The sequence below is a fragment of the Vollenhovia emeryi genome, unplaced genomic scaffold (genome assembly GCF_000949405.1).
Source record: "Vollenhovia emeryi isolate VEMERY1.0 unplaced genomic scaffold, V.emery_V1.0 DF939185.1, whole genome shotgun sequence".
In the NCBI taxonomy this organism is placed as follows: domain Eukaryota; kingdom Metazoa; phylum Arthropoda; class Insecta; order Hymenoptera; family Formicidae; genus Vollenhovia; species Vollenhovia emeryi.
The window spans coordinates 1,266-19,518 of NW_011967181.1; the positions used below are offsets into that span (position 1 = coordinate 1,266).

Genomic DNA, 18,253 nt, shown 5'->3' on the forward strand with positions numbered 1-18,253 from the left:
GGATATCGACGGCCGCGCTATATCGATACCCCGGGTCGATCCCAGCCGCGCGGCCGCCGCGCCGAAATACGAAATGACGCGCGTCGTCGCTCGCCCTCGCTTCTTCTCGTTATTCCCCTTTGACTCCACGAATTCTCCGACCTGGGTCCGTAGATCTGTTGTATCTCTTTGGCCGCGGTCAAGCTGTTGCCTCAGATGTTACGAGGTGCTCGTTCTTCTTCTCTTTTCTTTCAGTAAAGATAGAAAAGGAGGAGAAACGCTTCGGAGCGTTTGCCTTGATCGCAGCCTTTATTTTATTCAGGTCGATAGAGAAATTGATCAGGAGATCAAAGATCAAAGGGGCCGGCAGCAACTCTGCATCCTGACTGGCTCTCGTAAGCAGTCCAGTAGGAAAAATAGTGTCGTGTGCCGTTAAGAATCGACTATGGTTGTGTTCCGATATTCACTTGCCAGTACTGCAAATCTATAGTTTACGTCACGTATACTGTACATTTTCAGTACCGGCAGCGAGTATCGGAAAACGCAGGACGTGAATGCCGGCCATAGTCGGATTTAAAATTCCCTCCCCCGCGGCGAATCGACGCGCTCGGGAGCGGCGAGAGGGCTCTGCCCCGCGCCTCTCACACTCGCGGCGTCGATGGCCGAGGCGAGGTTGGAACGTCCGAGGCTGTCGCGCATGCATATGGTGCCGTGCGTGTTTGTTGTTGCGGCTGTTATGCGGACGGTGCTGGCGCGGTCGCTGGTCACGGTATAGTCTCTCCCTCCGTCCCACGTCGCGGTGCCGAGCGCAGGATGGGCAACCAGATGGCACGCGTCGGGAACACGGCGCACAGGAAAGCGGAGTCCGCGGCCACGGCGGGCGCCGGTAACGCGAACTCGACGGCCGCCGCCACCGCCGCCGCCGCCGCCGTCGTCTCCAGGAGCGAGCCGGACCACCACAGCTCTCACACGCAGTTCTTCCCGATCGAGAGCCTGGCCAAGGTACGACGATCCGCCCGGTCGTTCCGGTCGCTCCAGACCGCTTTCGAATCCTGCACGTGGGATGCTCCTGGAAAATTGTTGTAGGGAGGGTGGGGGGAAGAAAGCGTGGAACAACGTGGAAGCGATTGTTCCGTAGCTAAGTATTTTTACAGGTATTCAGGAGAACGACGGAAACCCATTGTCGTCTGGCTCTTTAGATTCCTCGCGTCGCGGAAATTGCCTTTGTCCGCGACTCGCCTCACCTTTCGCAACCGCTTTGAACGACTCTCGTCGTTGAATAGGTTTCCCGATGTATTCCCTCAGGTCTTGAATGCCAATCGTTGACTCCTGAAATCTGAGATCTTGTAACCGGGTGGGAATGCAGAGGTCCGTTTAATCAGACCGCCGGGTCGTTCGAAACCACTCTCGAATACTGGGGGGAGGTCACAATCTTGTATCTTACAATGATGCGAAGATGCTAAGAGTGAGCGGCTTTAGCTAACCGTTCTCTCAGAAAGAGACGAAGCCACTGACTTTTAGCGTTTTCACTACAGCGCGAGATGCAGAATTGACCCACGGGAGAGCGACGAAAGCCTCCCATTGTCGTCTGGCTTTTCAAGATTCCCCGCGCCGAGGAAAATGCCTTTGTCTGCGGCTCGCTTCACCTCGCGCGACTGTCTTGAATTTCTATCGTTTAGTATGTTTCCTGGCATATTTTCTGAAACCTTGAATTGACTGTTGAACTCCGGGATCTTTGGCGGTAGTACAGAGATTGATTTAATCAGGTAATTAATTTTCCTGTAAAGACGCTCGATACTGCGAGCGACGTATGGCAAATTATTCAGAGATTGCAGAGTTTCAGAAAGAGTCGTGGAGTTGGAGAACCGAGCGATTGCCCTTCCAGTTGTCTCTTATTTTAGGGATCCGAAAACTTTGCGCATTCGCTACATTTCATTGTACTGCTTCCTGCATGTAGGTTAGAAGCTATACATATATATCTCATACGTGACTAGCTGTTATCAGATGCTAGCATTACCTGGCTGGTTTTATTTATATAACAGACAAGTGTGTGTAATCTTCCTTCGCAAACAAAGGCACAGGAATTATTTATGTCGCTCAGGAGCGTGTTCGTTCGCCGTTGCGTTTAACGTGTCCTTTCACGCAAGTATAGGAGCAATTTGTGCCCCTTGTATGAAAATTAATTCCAATATATGTAACTGATGTGCAAATATTTTGCAGACGCTGTCGCATCTCGCCTACCAGGAGGAGCACGTCAACGGCATTACCGAGTCTGTGTTCGAAAAGTACTTATTTCCCACTCATCCCGAGCTGAGCGAGAAACTCTTCACTTACTTGCACCACAACGCCCAGGCCACGACCGCGTACATAAGTACGACGGCCTTCAAGCAGCAGGCCGAGAAATTTTTGTCGGTGATGAACGACCAGGCTATATTGGAGAATTACATAAAGATGTACTCCGACGTAAAGAACGGCGGCAACGTCACGCCGGAGACGCTGCGAGCGTTGCTGATGTGCTGCTACCAGCTAGCGATGGAGAACAACAGCACCAGCTTGTGCCTTCACTCGCAGCAGATAATAAACGCGGTTGTTGTTTCATGTGTCAGTAAATTTATTCATGCAATATACTTAAGAAATGCGTACTTGGAATTGTAACTATTCATCCGCTCGCTATTAAGACTGCGTTCCAATATTGAGAATCTATAGTGCACGCGACATAAACTAGAGATTTTCAGTACTGACAGTGAATATCGAAGCGCAGCTTGATGCATGAGCATGGTATTAAAATTGGCACTTTGGCGAATGAATAATTGGCATAGAAATGGACGATTATTAGATCTTGTGATGTTTTGCAGTTTCACGGCAAGACTAGCTTGTTTACGAGTTACGTGAGCAATTGGATCGGGCAGCATTGTCCGCGCCTGGTGTACGGCCTACAACGATACGTGGTGCACGTGTTAACAACTGCCTATCGCAACGGCAAGGCGCTTCTGTCGAAGGAGCAGCCGCAGCCCCCCGTGGAGGTACTCACTCCCGTGCTGGAAAAGTCGGATCGTGAGTTCCCGCAGGCGAACTCGCTGCCGATTAGCTACGTCTGGCTGCTGTCGTGTACACTACCGCAGTGTTACCTCCAGGTACGTTGTCGCAGGGTAGACAATACGAATAATCGATACCTTTTTATGCCCTGCCTTTAAAGCACTTTGCAAAAAGGGATTAATTATTATTGTGCCGATAAGCCTTACGTATTGTATACATAACTCGATCTACGTATCTATGTGCGTGGTGTGTATGTGTAGACCAACGATTCGCCGAAGGACATAACTCACGCTTTGATAGCCAGAAGAACAGGCACTATTTGTCCAAGGCATTGGACGTTACTGTACAATAGCGGAGAGCACGGGGCCGGGGCTAATCGCTTCCTTCACCATGTATTAGGTTACAGAGGTCCCACTCTGCTAATTATAAGAGCCGCTAGTGTAGAGAGGGACGAGGAATGTCCGACGTATTGCGTGTGCTCGGCCGTCGAGTGGCGAGAGAGTCATCTCTACTGGGGCGACGAAGACTCGGTGGCCGTACAACTGATTCCGTCCTATAAGCTGATGGAGAAAGGTCCGAAGATACTGTATCTGAACACGAGTATCAGGGGCTACCCGCACGGCCTGCGGCTCGGTAGCGATCCGCGCTCGCCGCTCATCAGCATCGACGAGTCGTTCCACTCCGTGTCTATCGCCGGTGCGCCTTACCGCATCGCCAGCCTAGAAGTCTGGGGTTGCGGCGATACGAAACTGAGGTAACGTCTCGCGAACCACTGCGGCTCGCTCGTCGACGCGACGCGATAACGAGGGATGCTATTACGTTTGCAGGGAAAAGCAATTGGAGATCAAGAAGTGGCAGGTGAAAGAAGCGGAGAAGCAGAGGGTCGTCAAGTTGAGCGCGAGCGATTGGTTGGACCATCCCGATCGTTACTTACTAGAACTGGCTGGCAGGGCATCTTACAACGAGTCTAACAAGTAGAGCCGCGAGAGAGTCACGCGCGTGCTCAAACAGCTGCTCATATTACTACCTTTACCTTGTACATATGTATATAGCGTCAAACTTATCACAGGAATTTCTGTACTTATGTGATGTACGAACAACGTACGCATGAAATGTGATTATGTGATTTACGTGAAATACAGGGACTTATGCTTGGTGTACTTAAGCACAAGTGCCAGTTTGTAATTGTCTATTTATTTTTCTTTTTTTCAGTATTTCCTAAAAACAGTGTTATTTCTGCTATTTTCTAAGCTACTTTTGTTCAATGGAGTTTTCCGTGTAAAGATTATTTAAGTTCTCTTTCTCTCAACGAATTTTTTTATTTATAAAATTTGCAGTCTTGTTTCAGAAGTCATGTGTTTCTATCTCACTTCCACAAAATTAATTTCAAGTCTTATTTTAAATTATTAAAATTTTAACATGCGGAGTCGTCTTCCAATTATTTATACAAGGAAAAAAGAATATGCATATATATATCAATTTGAAAAAATAAATGTATTTTTGTATAAACACTCGTACATACTTTTACCTCGACATGTCGCGAGGTTTTCGTCAACTGTATATTTGTGCGATGCTGTTTTACAAGAGCTAAACAAAATGCGATTAGTTTATCAGTCTGTCTCTCTCACTATTGTTCGATTAGTTTTTCAATTCCTTATCGTGATTGTCGATTCTACGAATAAGATTTTTCCAGCTAAAGTCCTCCTCGCCATCGCGCAGATTTATCACATTCTTCTCGTCGATGACGTCAAACAGATTCTTGAACGGCGTGTACCTCAGCAAAGTGACTTTATCAGCGATTATGATGAGTTTGTGTCTCGCGCGAGTGATGGCCACCGTCAAACGTCGCTGATCGTCCAATATCTCGAACTCCTTCTTCGTGTCGCACTGGACGCTCTTCGTACAAGAGTACAGTATAACGTCCTTGTCGCGTCCCTGGTACTGGTCCACGGTATTCACTTCCACTTCCTTGTCTATAAATTTTCTTAATAAGTTTATGTGAGCGTTGTACGGCGCGATAATCCCTATGTTTCTAGCGCACACGCCCGCTTCAGCGAGCACTTGGACGAGGCGCAGAGTAACAGCGACTTCCCAGACGTTGGAGTACGCTTGATCCGACGCAACGTCTTCGTTCCCGTGCTCCACGCTCAAGTTGTACGTGCTACCGGTATCGAGCACCGTCACCGAGTCGTCCAAGTTCCTGGAGAGCGCGCCTCTCACCCACCTCTCGCTGGACGAGAGAGCCTGCTCCATGTTCGCGCCGGTCAGCGTCGCGTTCTCCACCTGCTTGTTGCCCGACACCAGCCTGCCGCGATACGTCGTGTCGTTGGCCAGCCTCATGATCCTCCCGTTCATTCTGTACTGCCTCCACAAATTGACGGTGTTGTCGTCGCTGCTCAGCCTGACGAAGAGAGACTCGTCCGCGCCGAGCCTCGCCGCGGTTTTGTTCCTGACGACGGGCGGCAGCTGATCCGGATCGCCGACCAGGACGAACTTGCGCGCGCTGTACAGCGGCCGCAGCACCGTGGGCTGCAGGATTTGCGCGCTCTCGTCGACCACGCACACGTCGAAGCTGCGCCTCCTGAGGAGCGCGTGATACGCGCCGTAGCAGGTCACGCCGACGATCCGTTTGCCGTTGTAGAGCGCCTCCAGCTCCTCCGGCGAGTCGCAGCTCGCGATCGCGTATTCCTCGCTCTTGCACGTCAACAGGGGATGTATCTGCCTCGTCGAGCCCAGCCGCAGGAAGTCGATGTTCCGCTCCAGCAGCTTGAGGAGGACGTTGTCCACCGCGCTGTGCGTGTGCGCGGTGATCAGCACGCTGGAGCCCAGCTCCTGCAGCAACTCTATCAGAGCCACCAGCGTCTGCGTTTTCCCGGTGCCCGGCATGCCTTTTATCAGAACGTACTCGTGGGCGGCCACCGCCTTCAGCACGGCCCGCTGTTGATTCTCGTTTAAATCGCCTATTATCCCAGCGCTGGTCGACACCACCGAACGCGGCAGTTTCTCCGCAAACGTGGCCGGCTTTCTGTCGACGACGATGCGTCGAAGCTTGAGGTACGCTTCGTCGTTGCTCAACAGACCGGCCACGCTCGCGTAGTTAAACGTGGACAGACCCGTGAACGTACACTTGTCGATGTGGAACGTGGAGCGTGCGTACAGTCGCGTCACGTCCTTGTCCAGCAGGACCGCGACGGTGTCATGCGAAACATGCATTATATGCCCGCTGGCTATGTTAACTCGTGCATCCGTGCTGACAATAATATAATCGTTCTTGGCGAACGCACCGCCGAACGACCCGCTCGCGACGGTCTGCCCCTTGATGTCGACGCGTGCAAACTCGTGCTGGTACCTATCGTCCCGCGCCACCACCTTGCCGGTGGTCTTCAAGTTACAGATACACGTCCCTCTCTCCTCCCTCTTCTCGGGACTCGTCGTCCATACGCTGCTCAAGCTGCTGTTGCTGTTCTCGTGGCTCTCCTCCAGTTGCAATAACGCGATCCACCTCATGATGTAATCCAAATGGCTCGCCTCGTAGTCGCTCCGCAGCTCTTCAATCGGCGCCGCTAGCGGATGCGACGGTGACAGATCTGCGTTCGGCTCCCGCGCCAAGTACGCGCAGCACAGGGTCTGATAGGGGCATCTGCCGCACGTGTCGCGATGGTTTATCGGCGCCGGCAATTCCATCGCCTCGAGCCGCGGCTCCGAGCTCGCGTCTCGTGGATTCTCGGGTTTCTTAGAGAAATAATGCGCCAGGGTGTTGCGCAGCAAGATCAAGTCCCTCTTCTCGTTGTGCCCGCTTTTAATCTCCTGCATCGCATTTTCCTTCAGATACAACAACAGCCCGGCGTCGACGTCCTGGTCCATGAAGCCCATCATCATGAGATAGAGAATAACCTGGCCCTTGTGCTCGGCGGAGTAGGAGGCTCTTCCGGTCTTCACCTCCAGCGGCATGATCCTCCTCCTCGAATTGATGTTCACCTCCGCCGTCACGTCTATCCTCCCCTTTATGCCTAGCTTCGGCACGCAAATGCTCTCCTCGATGTCCTGTATGCTATTGATGCTTCCTTGAAAGTTGTCCTTCAGACTGCTCAGCTGCCGCTGCTTGTTACCCTTGACGTAATGCTGAATAAACTCGAAAATCCTCGGGGCGTACTCCATCATGCGTTTCCGACAGTCCACGAGCGACAATTCCGACGCGTAGAGATAATCCAGCGTATCCTTCGCGCGTAAAATATCGTCCAGCAGCTTGATCACGTCGGACAGCGCGCAGACGTTCTCCCGCAGCGCCTTTTGCAGCCACTGGTGGACCAAGGATCCCACGGTCATCATGGAACAATCGCCGTTCAAGCCCGGCAGCGACTCGATCTTCCTGAACTTCTCGGCCAGCACCGCCCGCCTGTTGCAAAATAAACCGCTCGTTATCGTCGTGCCCGATATCAGCAGGTCAGGCTGCGCCACGAGAAAACCGTTATTGTTATCCACGACCCATCGTCGCGAATCCTTCCTCGCCTGTATCGTGACGACGTCGTCGATCTTCAATCGCGCGTCTTTCCAGAATCCCGAGCATTCAACGGCGTCGGTACCCTCGGACTCCGTGTGCCGCACCGTTAAAACGGTGACCCTCGACTCCTGCTTTACGTCGATTATCTTGCACCTCTGCAAGGTGGTGAGGTCGATCTGCGGCTGCCACTCCTGATCGAAGAAATCGTCGAGCTCGTCGCCACTCATCATCGCGCAATAGTCCTCGGGGGATTCAGCTTTCTTTAAATCGCGCGACTCGGATTTTCCGTGCCCGGACGCTTCCGCGGTAGACTGGGCCGATCTCGAAGCAGCGCTACTCGACTCTCGCGTGCCTTTAAGAACAGGATCGTTACTGGCAACATTCGAGAGATTCGTACTTCTAATACCGGTAGAGTTTTGCAAAACGTCAACAATCTGCTCGCCTCTCATTGCAGAAGTTCCCTCCTTAACTTTCTTGCACGCCCCTTTGTTCTCTTTGAAATTGCTATACGGATCCTCGAAATCTTTCGGCGCGTCTTTGAATACTGAATTGCCCGTGTTTGCACCACAACGTTCCTTCAATGGCTCTTCATTCGCGCATCTCTTCTTAACGCTCAAGTAGGATCCTTCGTCAAACTCGTCATCTCTTTCCTTCCTCTTTCTTTCAATCGAGGCTTGAGACACCGAGCCGATAACATTTGATACTTTATCCTTACCTACAACTTTTACGTCTGATATCTTAGCGTTGCCCGCAACGTTTGGAATTTTCATAAAGAACGACGATATTTTTGTCTGAGACTTGTTAACGTCTTTAGCGGTGGAAATCTGCAAGCAAACGGGGAAGATTCAACAGCGGTTCTTCGAACAAGTTAATTTCTTAGCCTACTTGCCATGTAAATACAAATATACCCTGGTAGCACAGCGCATTAGCTAAATGTTGGTTACATTAGAAATGCATTCGCCGATACTGTCCAACGTAAAGCCAATATTGGCCGTGGAATAAACGTAAAGATTGCACAATAATAATTATATAATATTAGATTTATACTGGGTGGCGTGTGTGGCACAGAGAAATGTACGCTGCTTAGCAAACAAATGGACGAAAAGATCAGAAATCCACAGACATCGATGGTGTTTTTTTTTTTCAGAATCTCCCGAAGGGAAGTGGCAACCACCGAGTATATTGCCTCCAGATGCAAGGTTTCCTTCGGCAAGGGTTCGACGTTTCGACCTTTGGTTTAGGTCCTTGCCAAGCGAGATCTAGGAGTAGATGTTTCACATACAATTTACGTGAGAAGCAGACGAATTGTGCAGTATCGCAGAAAGATTGTCGGTCTGTATAATGTGTACTAGATACTATAAAGAATACCAGATTTACTTTACTTTCCAATAATGTGCCAATACGTCGTGCTACTAGGGTCTCGTTGCCACCGAATTATAACTGCGCCAAGCTCTTCCTTCCTGAATCGACTTTACAATTCAAGAGTCGCGTTCAATATTATTTTATAATACAGGTAAAGGAAACGGGTGTTAAATGTAAAAGACACAGAAAGTATAGTAGCGAACATCGAAACGTGGAAGCGCACAATCGCGAGGAAACGATACACATTTCCCTCCCTCACCTTCTTCTGTGACAACTGGCGTTTCTTCATGTTTTCGTATGACGTGTTCTGTGCACGCCGATCTAAAGTGCCTGTCACGTCGATCTGAAATCCCACGAAGGCCTGCGTCGCGGAATTATCGTTCCCGCGCAAACCTGCCGCACGTCGCCGACCTAACTTAACCTAACAGCGCGTCTCGTGTCAGCCATAGGAATGCTTTCCACCTGAAAATAGCCGACAAGTCCAATATATTCGGAGGGAACATTTTATTATGTTACTAAATTAATGTCTCGACATCGTTTTCGACGGTGTTGACGCGACACCGTTTCGACATCGGTCGACGCGTCATTTCTCACCGGGCGAGAACAGACCATTCGACAAAATACGAAGAACGGAATATTTAATTGATTTCGCATAGTGGACATAACAGTTGAGCTCGAGCTTGTTTTCGTACACCTTTTTGTTTCGCTTGCGTTCGTTCACTTTTTTGTAAACAACCGCCGGCGGCCAGGCGGCCCAGGCGTGCCTCGCCGCTGCGCAGTGTTTACGAAAACGGTCGTCGACGTCATAGGTCACGCCGTCACGGCACGGTGTCAGTATGGTGCCCAAGCACAGAGGTGAATCACCGCGCGCGCCAATCATTCTCGTCCTGCCGCCAACCCTCGGTAAACTTTCATGACCATGAAACGGGCCGCGAGGCCTGGAGAGGGGCACAAGTAAACATTAGAAATTTACCGGGTCCGCGCTCGCCGATTGTAATTCGTCACTTGATGGACGGACTCACGCCGTTGCATCTGGCGGTGTAAACGGGGACAAACACTTCGCGACTGTCCTCTTCTTGGACAACCGGGGTCAAGCGATGGTCGATCTGGGCAACAGTCGACAGCAAACGCCGTTGCACCTGGCGACTTTGCAGGGACACTGGTCGCTCGTCGAGCTGCTGGTGCAGCACAACGCGAACGTCGGCATCGTCAACGACAACGGTGACACCGCGCTGCACATTGCGATAGCCGAGAGCCTGGAACAACAGCCTACCGAGCCTACACTCCAATGTAGGCAGGATTCACCGCTGATATATGCCGTATGTCGTCCAAGTTCTTGCGTTGAATACGTGGACCAATCCTATATATGTACATAAATTTTTCTAATGAACAACGTCTTTCTTCTTCGGGCAGATCTGGCAGAAGCTGGCGAGGCAAGGCGCAAAGACTGAATTGGCGTTGGCTTGCTTCCTGGTAAGCGTGGACAAAAGTGGCACACTCCTCGAGAAGGCCAGAAACAACCAGAAGAAGACGCCGCTCAATCTTCTGGAAGGCGCTCCACAGGCCGCTCTGCTCGCCGATCTTTTACGCTCTTACAAATACCAAGGTCACAGCACGCAGTTAGAGTAAGACAACGAATATTTGTTTATAGAATGTGAGCACACAGTCCCGCAGGTCTAGTCTGCGAAATGTTAACTTTACTGAAACGCGACGTTAGATGATCTTCTATTTTGAAGGCGAGTCTTGCAAAGCCGTCAGAATCACTCAATTGGTTGTGATGATTTACAGTTCACCAGCAAATATACGTAAAAGTATTCGTTTTGCAGGATAGAGAACAAGCCAGCGACCAGTCACTTCGAGCCGGCGTCTTCTGGCATGAACGTGACCACGCCAGTCACGCGTGATAATGCGAACGAGACTAGGAGTCGTTCGAGTACGTCTCTATTTATTATATAGAGGAAAGTACCCTATCACGAGATAGGATCCCAGTATGTGATAGCAGGGTTTCTGTTAAATTAATAGGCAACATTAGTTGATTCCACCATGAATTCATTGCCCTTGGAGCGAAATTCATTGTTAGCTTGTGTAATCATTGCGAAAAAAGATTTGTGATTGAATTTGGGTGTTGAAAACCTGCTATTTTATATTAGAAACTTATCTGACAATATACAACTTTCCTCTACAAACTTGTTAGCGCTAGAAATGTATCGCATGTAAATGTCGAATTGCTATTAAAAGGAGAATGATTTTAGCTACGTTTTAAACGAGATAGTATGTTTAATTTGTTCTCATGACGCAGCCGAAGGTACGTACAGTGACGTGGAGGAGCTGTTGAAGGACGCGGATAAAAGCGAGGCAGGCGTGGATGTGAAGCGAGAATTCCCCGAGATTTATCCTAGCGGGGTGAACGCGCGTACTCTCATAGGCAGGGAAACGTACCTTCACGTGGCCGCGTGCCAAGGTTGGCGTGAGCTCTGCACCCTCTTTCTGAACACCGACATGACCTCTGTGCACGCGACCGACAAGAATGGAAATACGCCGTTGCATTACGCGGCATTCGGGTACGTTGGAAATGGTTGCTGGATCTTCCTCAGCGTCAGTTACATACGTGTTCTTTCTTTCGATTACACAGGAATCGGCTGCTGATAATGGAGCTGCTGTTGTCTCGTGGCGCGGCTATCAATGCCGTCAACGACAGCAAATGTAGCGCTCTACATGTGGCGGTTAACAAGCGGCACGAGAACAGTGTGAGGATGCTACTGTGGTATGAATGCCATGTCAATCTCCAGAATGCGCACGGCAATACGGCGTTGCACGAAGCGATCGAGAGGAACGCGCTGAACATGACCGAGATGTTGTCTGCCCAGGCTCGGTAGGCTGTTGTTCCAGGCTCTTGGCTATCGCAATGTGCAGCGCGGTGTCACCGTTGTCGTTGACGATGCCGACGTTCGCGTTGTGCTGCACCAGCAGCTCGACGAGCGACCAGTGTCCCTGCAAAGTCGCCAGGTGCAACGGCGTTTGCTGTCGACTGTTGCCCAGATCGACCATCGCTTGACCCCGGTTGTCCAAGAAGAGGACAGTCGCGAAGTGTTTGTCCCCGTTGTACACCGCCAGATGCAACGGCGTGAGTCCGTCCATCAAGTGACGAATTACAATCGGCGAGCGCGGTCTCCGTTGCATTGTGAAGTCACGGATTTACAGGATGAATTCGATGAAGTGTGCGAATTCTAAGCACGGTCAAGCTATACTTGGTGAAGCCTATCGTACGTACGGAGCGTTGACTTGAAATGCTTCTTCTTCTTCTTCTTTTTATGAAAAGTGGTACCTGAGTCCATAGACTTTCTCGATTCAGCCGGCGTCATACCTAGGACCGGTAAATTTCTAATGTTTACTTGTGCCCCTCTCCAGGCCTCGCGGCCCGTTTCATGGTCATGAAAGTTTACCGAGGGTTGGCGGTCTTTAATAGCAGAGTTGGGAAAGTTACTTGACAAACTAGTAAGAATATTCTTAAAAGTCGCCAGAAGTAATTAATAACATCAGTGATTTTTATTGACCGTATCTGGCAATGAAAATTCTTATTGCGAAAAATATTACCCCAGCCAGGATTCGAACCTGGGCCTCCCCCAATCATATTAAGAAATCATTGAGCGCTCATGCGGGGTCTACAATGAGAGTCGCAGAGTCGCAGTCGTAAGAATAGTCGACTATGATTAGTCAATTCTTATGTGCCTGACGGAACTGACCAATCGCAGTCGATTATTCTTACGACTGCGACTCTCGTTGTAGACCCAGCATTAAGGCCATTCTACAATTGCGTAAATGTGGTTGTAGGGTTGTAGGAGTAGAAGTAGTAGTAAGTGTTGTACATCAAAATAATATACAATAGAGTGAGATACGTCGTAATTAAAGTGAATGATTGGTTAGCTTTTATGTCCTACATCGTTGTAGTCGTGAAAGATGAAGCTCAGCCATCTTTCACAACAGGCTTTACAATCGGAAATGCTAGTTTAAAACTGTGTTTTACAACACTGTACAACCGATAACAACCACGTTTACGCAATTGTAGAATGGCCTTTAAAGCCTCCGCTACAGTGATTTTCGGTTCTGTCTACAATGGTCGTAGTCGTAGTCGCTCGATAAGAATTGACCAATCGCAGTCGATTATTCTTACGACTACGACCATTGTAGACAGAACCGAGAATCATTGTAGCGGAGGCTTAACTCGTTACTTGTAACTAGAGAGAGAGAGAGAGAGAGAGAGAGAGAGAGAGAGACTAAACACAATAAAAATTTACATGTTGAAAATTAATGTACTACAATCTAAATAACACATTTAGTAAAAGATAAAATATAAAATATTTGCGACCGCAAAATTTAACTTTATTCTTCAAATTAGATATAACTAAACTACTTAATTCATTACATAATATGTAGGGAAGAATGTATTAACATTCCCTATTTGGTGATTCGAGAAAGTGGATAAAAATTTATAAAATAAAAACTGAACACATTAAAATAAAAGATATATCTACAATATGAATTTTTCTCAAATTGAGAATATGTATAATGTTATTTTTACTTGTAGAATTATTGTACATAAGATCTTTTTCATCAAAAGAATAAAGTGTCAGGTAAACTAACGTAATTACTCAAGAAAGGGGAGCATTGAAAATTCCTTTACGTACATCTACTCGTATGTACATACAATATGATCTCCCGGTCACGAGCTAATATTTGGTAGAAGTAACATATGGTCCATTTTATAAAAGAAATAAAATTTTAAGTGTTTATGCAGATATTATATTTATGGTACATAGACTAAAGTCAACGGCACACGGTACTATTTTTCCTACTGAATTCCTTACGAGAGCCAACCAGGATTTAGCTTCAAGTTACCTGATCTAAAACTATACATCTTGTTTGGCTCTCGTAAGCAATCTAGTAGGAAAAATAGTATCGTGTACCGTTGGTTTAAATTACATTGTCAAAACTTACTTAGTACCTTGTATAAAAGATTTGTTATATCTAAAAACCGCCAAGCATTTTTTTCGTAAAAAAATATTTTACATCATAGCTCATAAATATTAAATATTATTATGGGTGCAAAATCGATTGTATTTCTTCTTGCGTTTCGGGAAGAAACTTTATCTTACACTGATTATACGCAGCGATCGCTTTTTCACGCATTTCTGGCCAATCATACAATTCTTTAAATATACGACGTGCATAACTTGGCCAACAATATTGTGTAACAAAATCCAAAGCGATTTGAACCGAGTTTGAACATCGATTTGCGATGCACAGACATAGCCAATAGAACCTGGTAAGTATACATGCGCATTAAGCCGTTGTGAATTAGTCTGAACGCGGATGCTCATATTTACCATATTTCATAATTGTTGTTCGTGATCTTCAAAATATCTGTCAGCTTATCTATCTCGAGGCCACTCAAATCTTCACATTCTTTCCGAGCCACTATCAAATCATGTATGTCTCTTAAAATGAATATCTTCTCAATATCAGAAAAAGAGTCTGCCCCTTGGAAATTAGGGGGTGTACCGCTACTCAGACAAGTCCATTCTAGCCATTCTTCCGCTAAGAAGAGACTAAAAGTTTCCATCGAAGTTTTCGAAACGGTTGAATACTTTCGTACATCTGTTGTCGTCAACGGAGTAAACCACAATATAGGATGTAACTCCTAAAACAACATAAAAGTCATTATTTATAATTTAGTAAAACTATTAATACGAATAATGAAACTGTAATTTATTGATATAAAAAATGTGATACCTCCTTTTTCTCCAAAAAGTATTGTTCCAAGCATTGTATCCAATTTTCAGCATTTACATTCCAGCCCGCATAAGAAAAAAAATAATGTCTAAGATATGACTCGAAGAGTTGTGCTCCTCCTACTTCGAACTCCACTTTTTCCAAGTACAGATATCCTATTTCATAAGGCACGCATTCCTTAAGAGATTTATTTAAATCTTGAATCGACATATCTGTCAGTTGGGGTACGAACTGATAGTTGTGTTTTTTATATAATTCCTTGTCAATCTATAATAGAATTTCAGAAATAAATAGTAAGTGTATATACGCGTCACCTATAGATAATGTGTGATGCAAAATATTGTATAATTGGCATCATGTGTCCAATATTAATTTTTTTTATTTATTGTTCTATATACGTTTTATGTAATTAATTTAAAATTAATATTTACCTTCTCTTTCAGCGAGTAATGTATTTCTTTATCAATGTGATGCTGCTTTATTTTGTCACTCATCTGCATTTCGCGTATAATCTTCGTATAAATGTACAGGCCGAGACTCTTACTTAACCAGAAATCAAAATAGCTGGTAGGCGTAACTAAATATTCTGTCCACATAAGGGGGATTTGCTTAGCAAGTGAAGTAACTAAACAGATATCTACGTCGAGTACAGCCGGTGATATAAATATCACGTTTGGATATATTTCACAATATTTCGTGGGAATATTTGATGGGAGCACGAATATTTGAAATAGATCTGAAAACATGATATTAATATGATAAGAGAACATAAAAGAAAGAAAAGTGATAGCCAAAAACATAAAATTTAATTGACACTTTACCCCAGTATGGGCCACAGATTCTTTCGGCAATTTGTAAGATACTTTCGAAAGCTGCAAACGTTCTGACACTTTGATCAATATATTTCTCTTCGGCAAACACTATGCTTTTCGAACCAAGTTTTTGTGTTTCTAATTGACCCACGGCAATAGCTACTCCATAAGGTGGTATTTGTCTCGGTTGGTCGAAAACAAATATGCTTTCGTCCTCATCGTGGAATGAATTTGTCATAGGCGCGGATGATACAACTGTGAAACCTGTTGGCACGGTAATCTGAAAAGTTCCAAATACGTGTCAACGAAATATAAGTGGACATTTTATTTTAATTTAACTACAGTAATATATGAGAGAAGATGTAGCTACATACGTATATGTAATTGAAAGTACATGTAAATTTCAATTTATTAACACATTACAATCTTCCGCAAACTTAATATTATAGTACTTTTACGTATAATATTAAAATAAATAGTCGCACATTACTATGTGTGCTTATTTTGATAAATAAGAACAACATCCATATAAATACTGTTATTGCGACAAATATTACCACATGCCTCAGTGGTCGAATTGATGAGACGCCCGCCTAGAGAGTAGGGAAGTCCAGGTTCATACCCTGGCTGAGGTAATATTTTTCGCAATAAATTATCTGTATTAAAACATTGGTCGGTTAATGTCGACTATAAAGCTTGACTATTGTAAATATTGCTTTGTTTAAATTATTACCTTAGCAGAATACTTAAATTTAACACGTGGTGAGTCCTGACATGGAAACAACGTTCTTGCATATGCGTACTAGAAAAATTGAAATTTCTTAAACACACGTTGACGTGCATAAGTTACTTTGTTTTTGTAACTAGTTTACCTTGGTGTTAGATACTAGGAAAGGATTTGTACCATCGACAGATTGCTCACGTGTAAGCCAAATCAATGCATTGGAATTTTTACTTGTTCTATATTTAATCTCAATTTGATAAGTCGTCCTTTTAGTCCCATTTAGATAATTAAAATTATCATATTATTATGGATATGCTGCATCAATTTATGCATCAATAATTGAGGAATTTATTAGGTGGGATGATTTAAGTAGACATAAGTTGTTTTTTTATATACTATAGTAGCTGAGCTAAAAGTTTTATAATTATATTCAACAGAGCAAAATCTATTAAATGTACACTGTGAATCTTACAGTTTAATGAATAAATATGAAACAAATTTTAATTTTATGTCTTCGAATGAGTAACATTTTTAGGAAAACCTAAAGCCACTTAAATCATTCTTCCACTAAACTCCTTAATTTTTAGTAACCAGCTTTTTGAAAAATATAATATATTTACACAGTGTATGGAAGTTCATTAGAGTGTATTTTTATGATTAATAGATTTCCATATTGACCAGACAATTTGGTATAACTGCGGACATGGTATACTGGTACAGTGTCAATTGGTAGATTTACACTTTCTATAATGAGGTCGCCGATATCCAAAATCTAATTGTTCAATATGTATTACATATTAATAATAATTTAAACCTTTCGCTCAGGTTAAAGGAATTATCTACTCACAACTTGGTTACTTGAACTTTCCTTATTTATAGTCAAAAGCGCTTTTCCTTCAAGAACTTGTTCACTAAAATCCACTTTTAAATCTAAATATATTGAAGTTACACGCATTGATTCTGATAATGAGAAAGATACAGAATATTACATGTTAATTTAAGGCAATGTGAACCGTTACCTTATCGACGGTAATAAATGAATAGTATACGAAAATCCTTGTAGATACATATATTATATAAAGGATTAAAACAATTTGAACGTTTACTATTGTAAAATGTAAACTAATGTAAAATAAAATGAACGTATACTATTCATTTATTACCGTCGATCAGGTAACGGCTCACATTGCCTTAAATTAACATTTAATATTGTTTTTCTATTGAGCCTATATATATATATATATGTAAAGATACAGAAATTAGAAAATATATACAATATATACAATAAGTAACGATAAAAATGTAACGCATAAGTATTTGGCAAAATTGGTATTGCGTTATAATTAAAATTATTGTAATAATTGCACATGATATCGTCATAAGCAAGCAATATTTAGAATTTTATACTATGATACAATATATTGTATTATATTTTATGCATTTAAGAAAATACGTAGAATGTGGTTAGTTAAAACTGGGGAAGAATAATGTAATTTTGAAAACTATAAATTAGATAAAGATAATATAAAACTAATGTAATATATAAAGTTCTAAAGGTATGCACAGCCGTTACGTATTTCAAACATCTTAACCAATTACACAAATACTTCTCATTATATTTAATTAAATATCTAAAATACCTGGTTCTGCACAACTATATTTATCAGCCGTATCTTTAAATTTCTCAGAGCCTTCCATTATCCTTATTTTCTGTATAGTGTTGTGTAAGATACCTGATACAGTTATTAACTTCAATTTTACAAGTGTCACGTTATAGTCTTAAATAACTTATTAACAGATCTTTATAAACTGGTCGCAAGGATACTCTATTGCATTTACCTTTGCCCGTCTCTTCCTTTATCTGGCAGCATCGACTACCTATTACGTTCCGTATCGCGAAACTGTAACTGTGACTTTCAAGTAGCATATACACGATTGAGCAGGTGCCAACGAAACATTAAACTTGCGGGGACTTGTTTATTTTCGTAACCCCCAAACTAATGCCCAGTAATGCCGCAAATCTGTACACCACAATGCCCTCAACGGTTT

The 18,253-nt window shown here is 44.6% G+C and overlaps 4 protein-coding genes across 7 annotated transcripts; 2 read left to right on the plus strand and 2 right to left on the minus strand.

Annotated features, from left to right (window-relative positions):
* Nucleotides 1-639: 639 nt before the first annotated feature.
* LOC105562587 lies at nt 640-4,207 on the plus strand. Its single transcript, XM_012013546.1, has 5 exons — nt 640-981; nt 2,200-2,580; nt 2,835-3,113; nt 3,276-3,769; nt 3,843-4,207. Exons 1-5 carry the CDS (start codon nt 793-795, stop codon nt 3,991-3,993), a joined length of 1,494 nt encoding a protein of 497 aa, XP_011868936.1. The 5' UTR covers nt 640-792; the 3' UTR covers nt 3,994-4,207.
* Nucleotides 4,208-4,458: 251 nt separating this feature from the next.
* Nucleotides 4,459-9,940, minus strand: LOC105562589 (DNA replication ATP-dependent helicase/nuclease DNA2). Of its 4 annotated transcripts, XM_012013551.1 has the most exons (4): nt 9,473-9,559; nt 9,138-9,340; nt 6,123-8,340; nt 4,459-6,032 (listed from the first exon to the last, which is right to left on the minus strand). In XM_012013551.1, exons 2-4 carry the CDS (start codon nt 9,165-9,167, stop codon nt 4,654-4,656), a joined length of 3,627 nt encoding a protein of 1,208 aa, XP_011868941.1. In that variant the 5' UTR covers nt 9,168-9,340; nt 9,473-9,559; the 3' UTR covers nt 4,459-4,653. The 4 variants fall into 4 exon arrangements, with proteins under 4 accessions (XP_011868941.1, XP_011868940.1, XP_011868939.1 ...); XM_012013550.1 differs by lacking the exon at nt 9,473-9,559 and adding an exon at nt 9,852-9,940 and having other exon boundaries at nt 4,459-8,340; XM_012013549.1 differs by lacking the exon at nt 9,473-9,559 and adding an exon at nt 9,571-9,636 and having other exon boundaries at nt 4,459-8,340.
* Nucleotides 9,941-9,967: 27 nt separating this feature from the next.
* Nucleotides 9,968-11,933, plus strand: LOC105562700 (E3 ubiquitin-protein ligase MIB2-like). Its single transcript, XM_012013740.1, has 6 exons — nt 9,968-10,197; nt 10,292-10,503; nt 10,705-10,811; nt 11,178-11,439; nt 11,511-11,750; nt 11,792-11,933. Exons 1-6 carry the CDS (start codon nt 9,976-9,978, stop codon nt 11,931-11,933), a joined length of 1,185 nt encoding a protein of 394 aa, XP_011869130.1. The 5' UTR covers nt 9,968-9,975.
* A 167-nt stretch (nt 11,934-12,100) lies between these two features.
* On the minus strand, nt 12,101-18,204 carry LOC105562588 (leukotriene A-4 hydrolase-like). Its single transcript, XM_012013547.1, has 12 exons — nt 18,044-18,204; nt 17,845-17,937; nt 17,052-17,164; nt 16,825-16,976; nt 16,353-16,470; nt 16,214-16,282; nt 15,490-15,760; nt 15,100-15,404; nt 14,669-14,935; nt 14,263-14,576; nt 14,014-14,198; nt 12,101-12,251 (listed from the first exon to the last, which is right to left on the minus strand). The coding sequence occupies exons 1-12, from the start codon at nt 18,129-18,131 to the stop codon at nt 12,121-12,123; spliced, it is 2,106 nt and encodes a 701-aa protein (XP_011868937.1). The 5' UTR covers nt 18,132-18,204; the 3' UTR covers nt 12,101-12,120.
* Nucleotides 18,205-18,253: the final 49 nt, after the last annotated feature.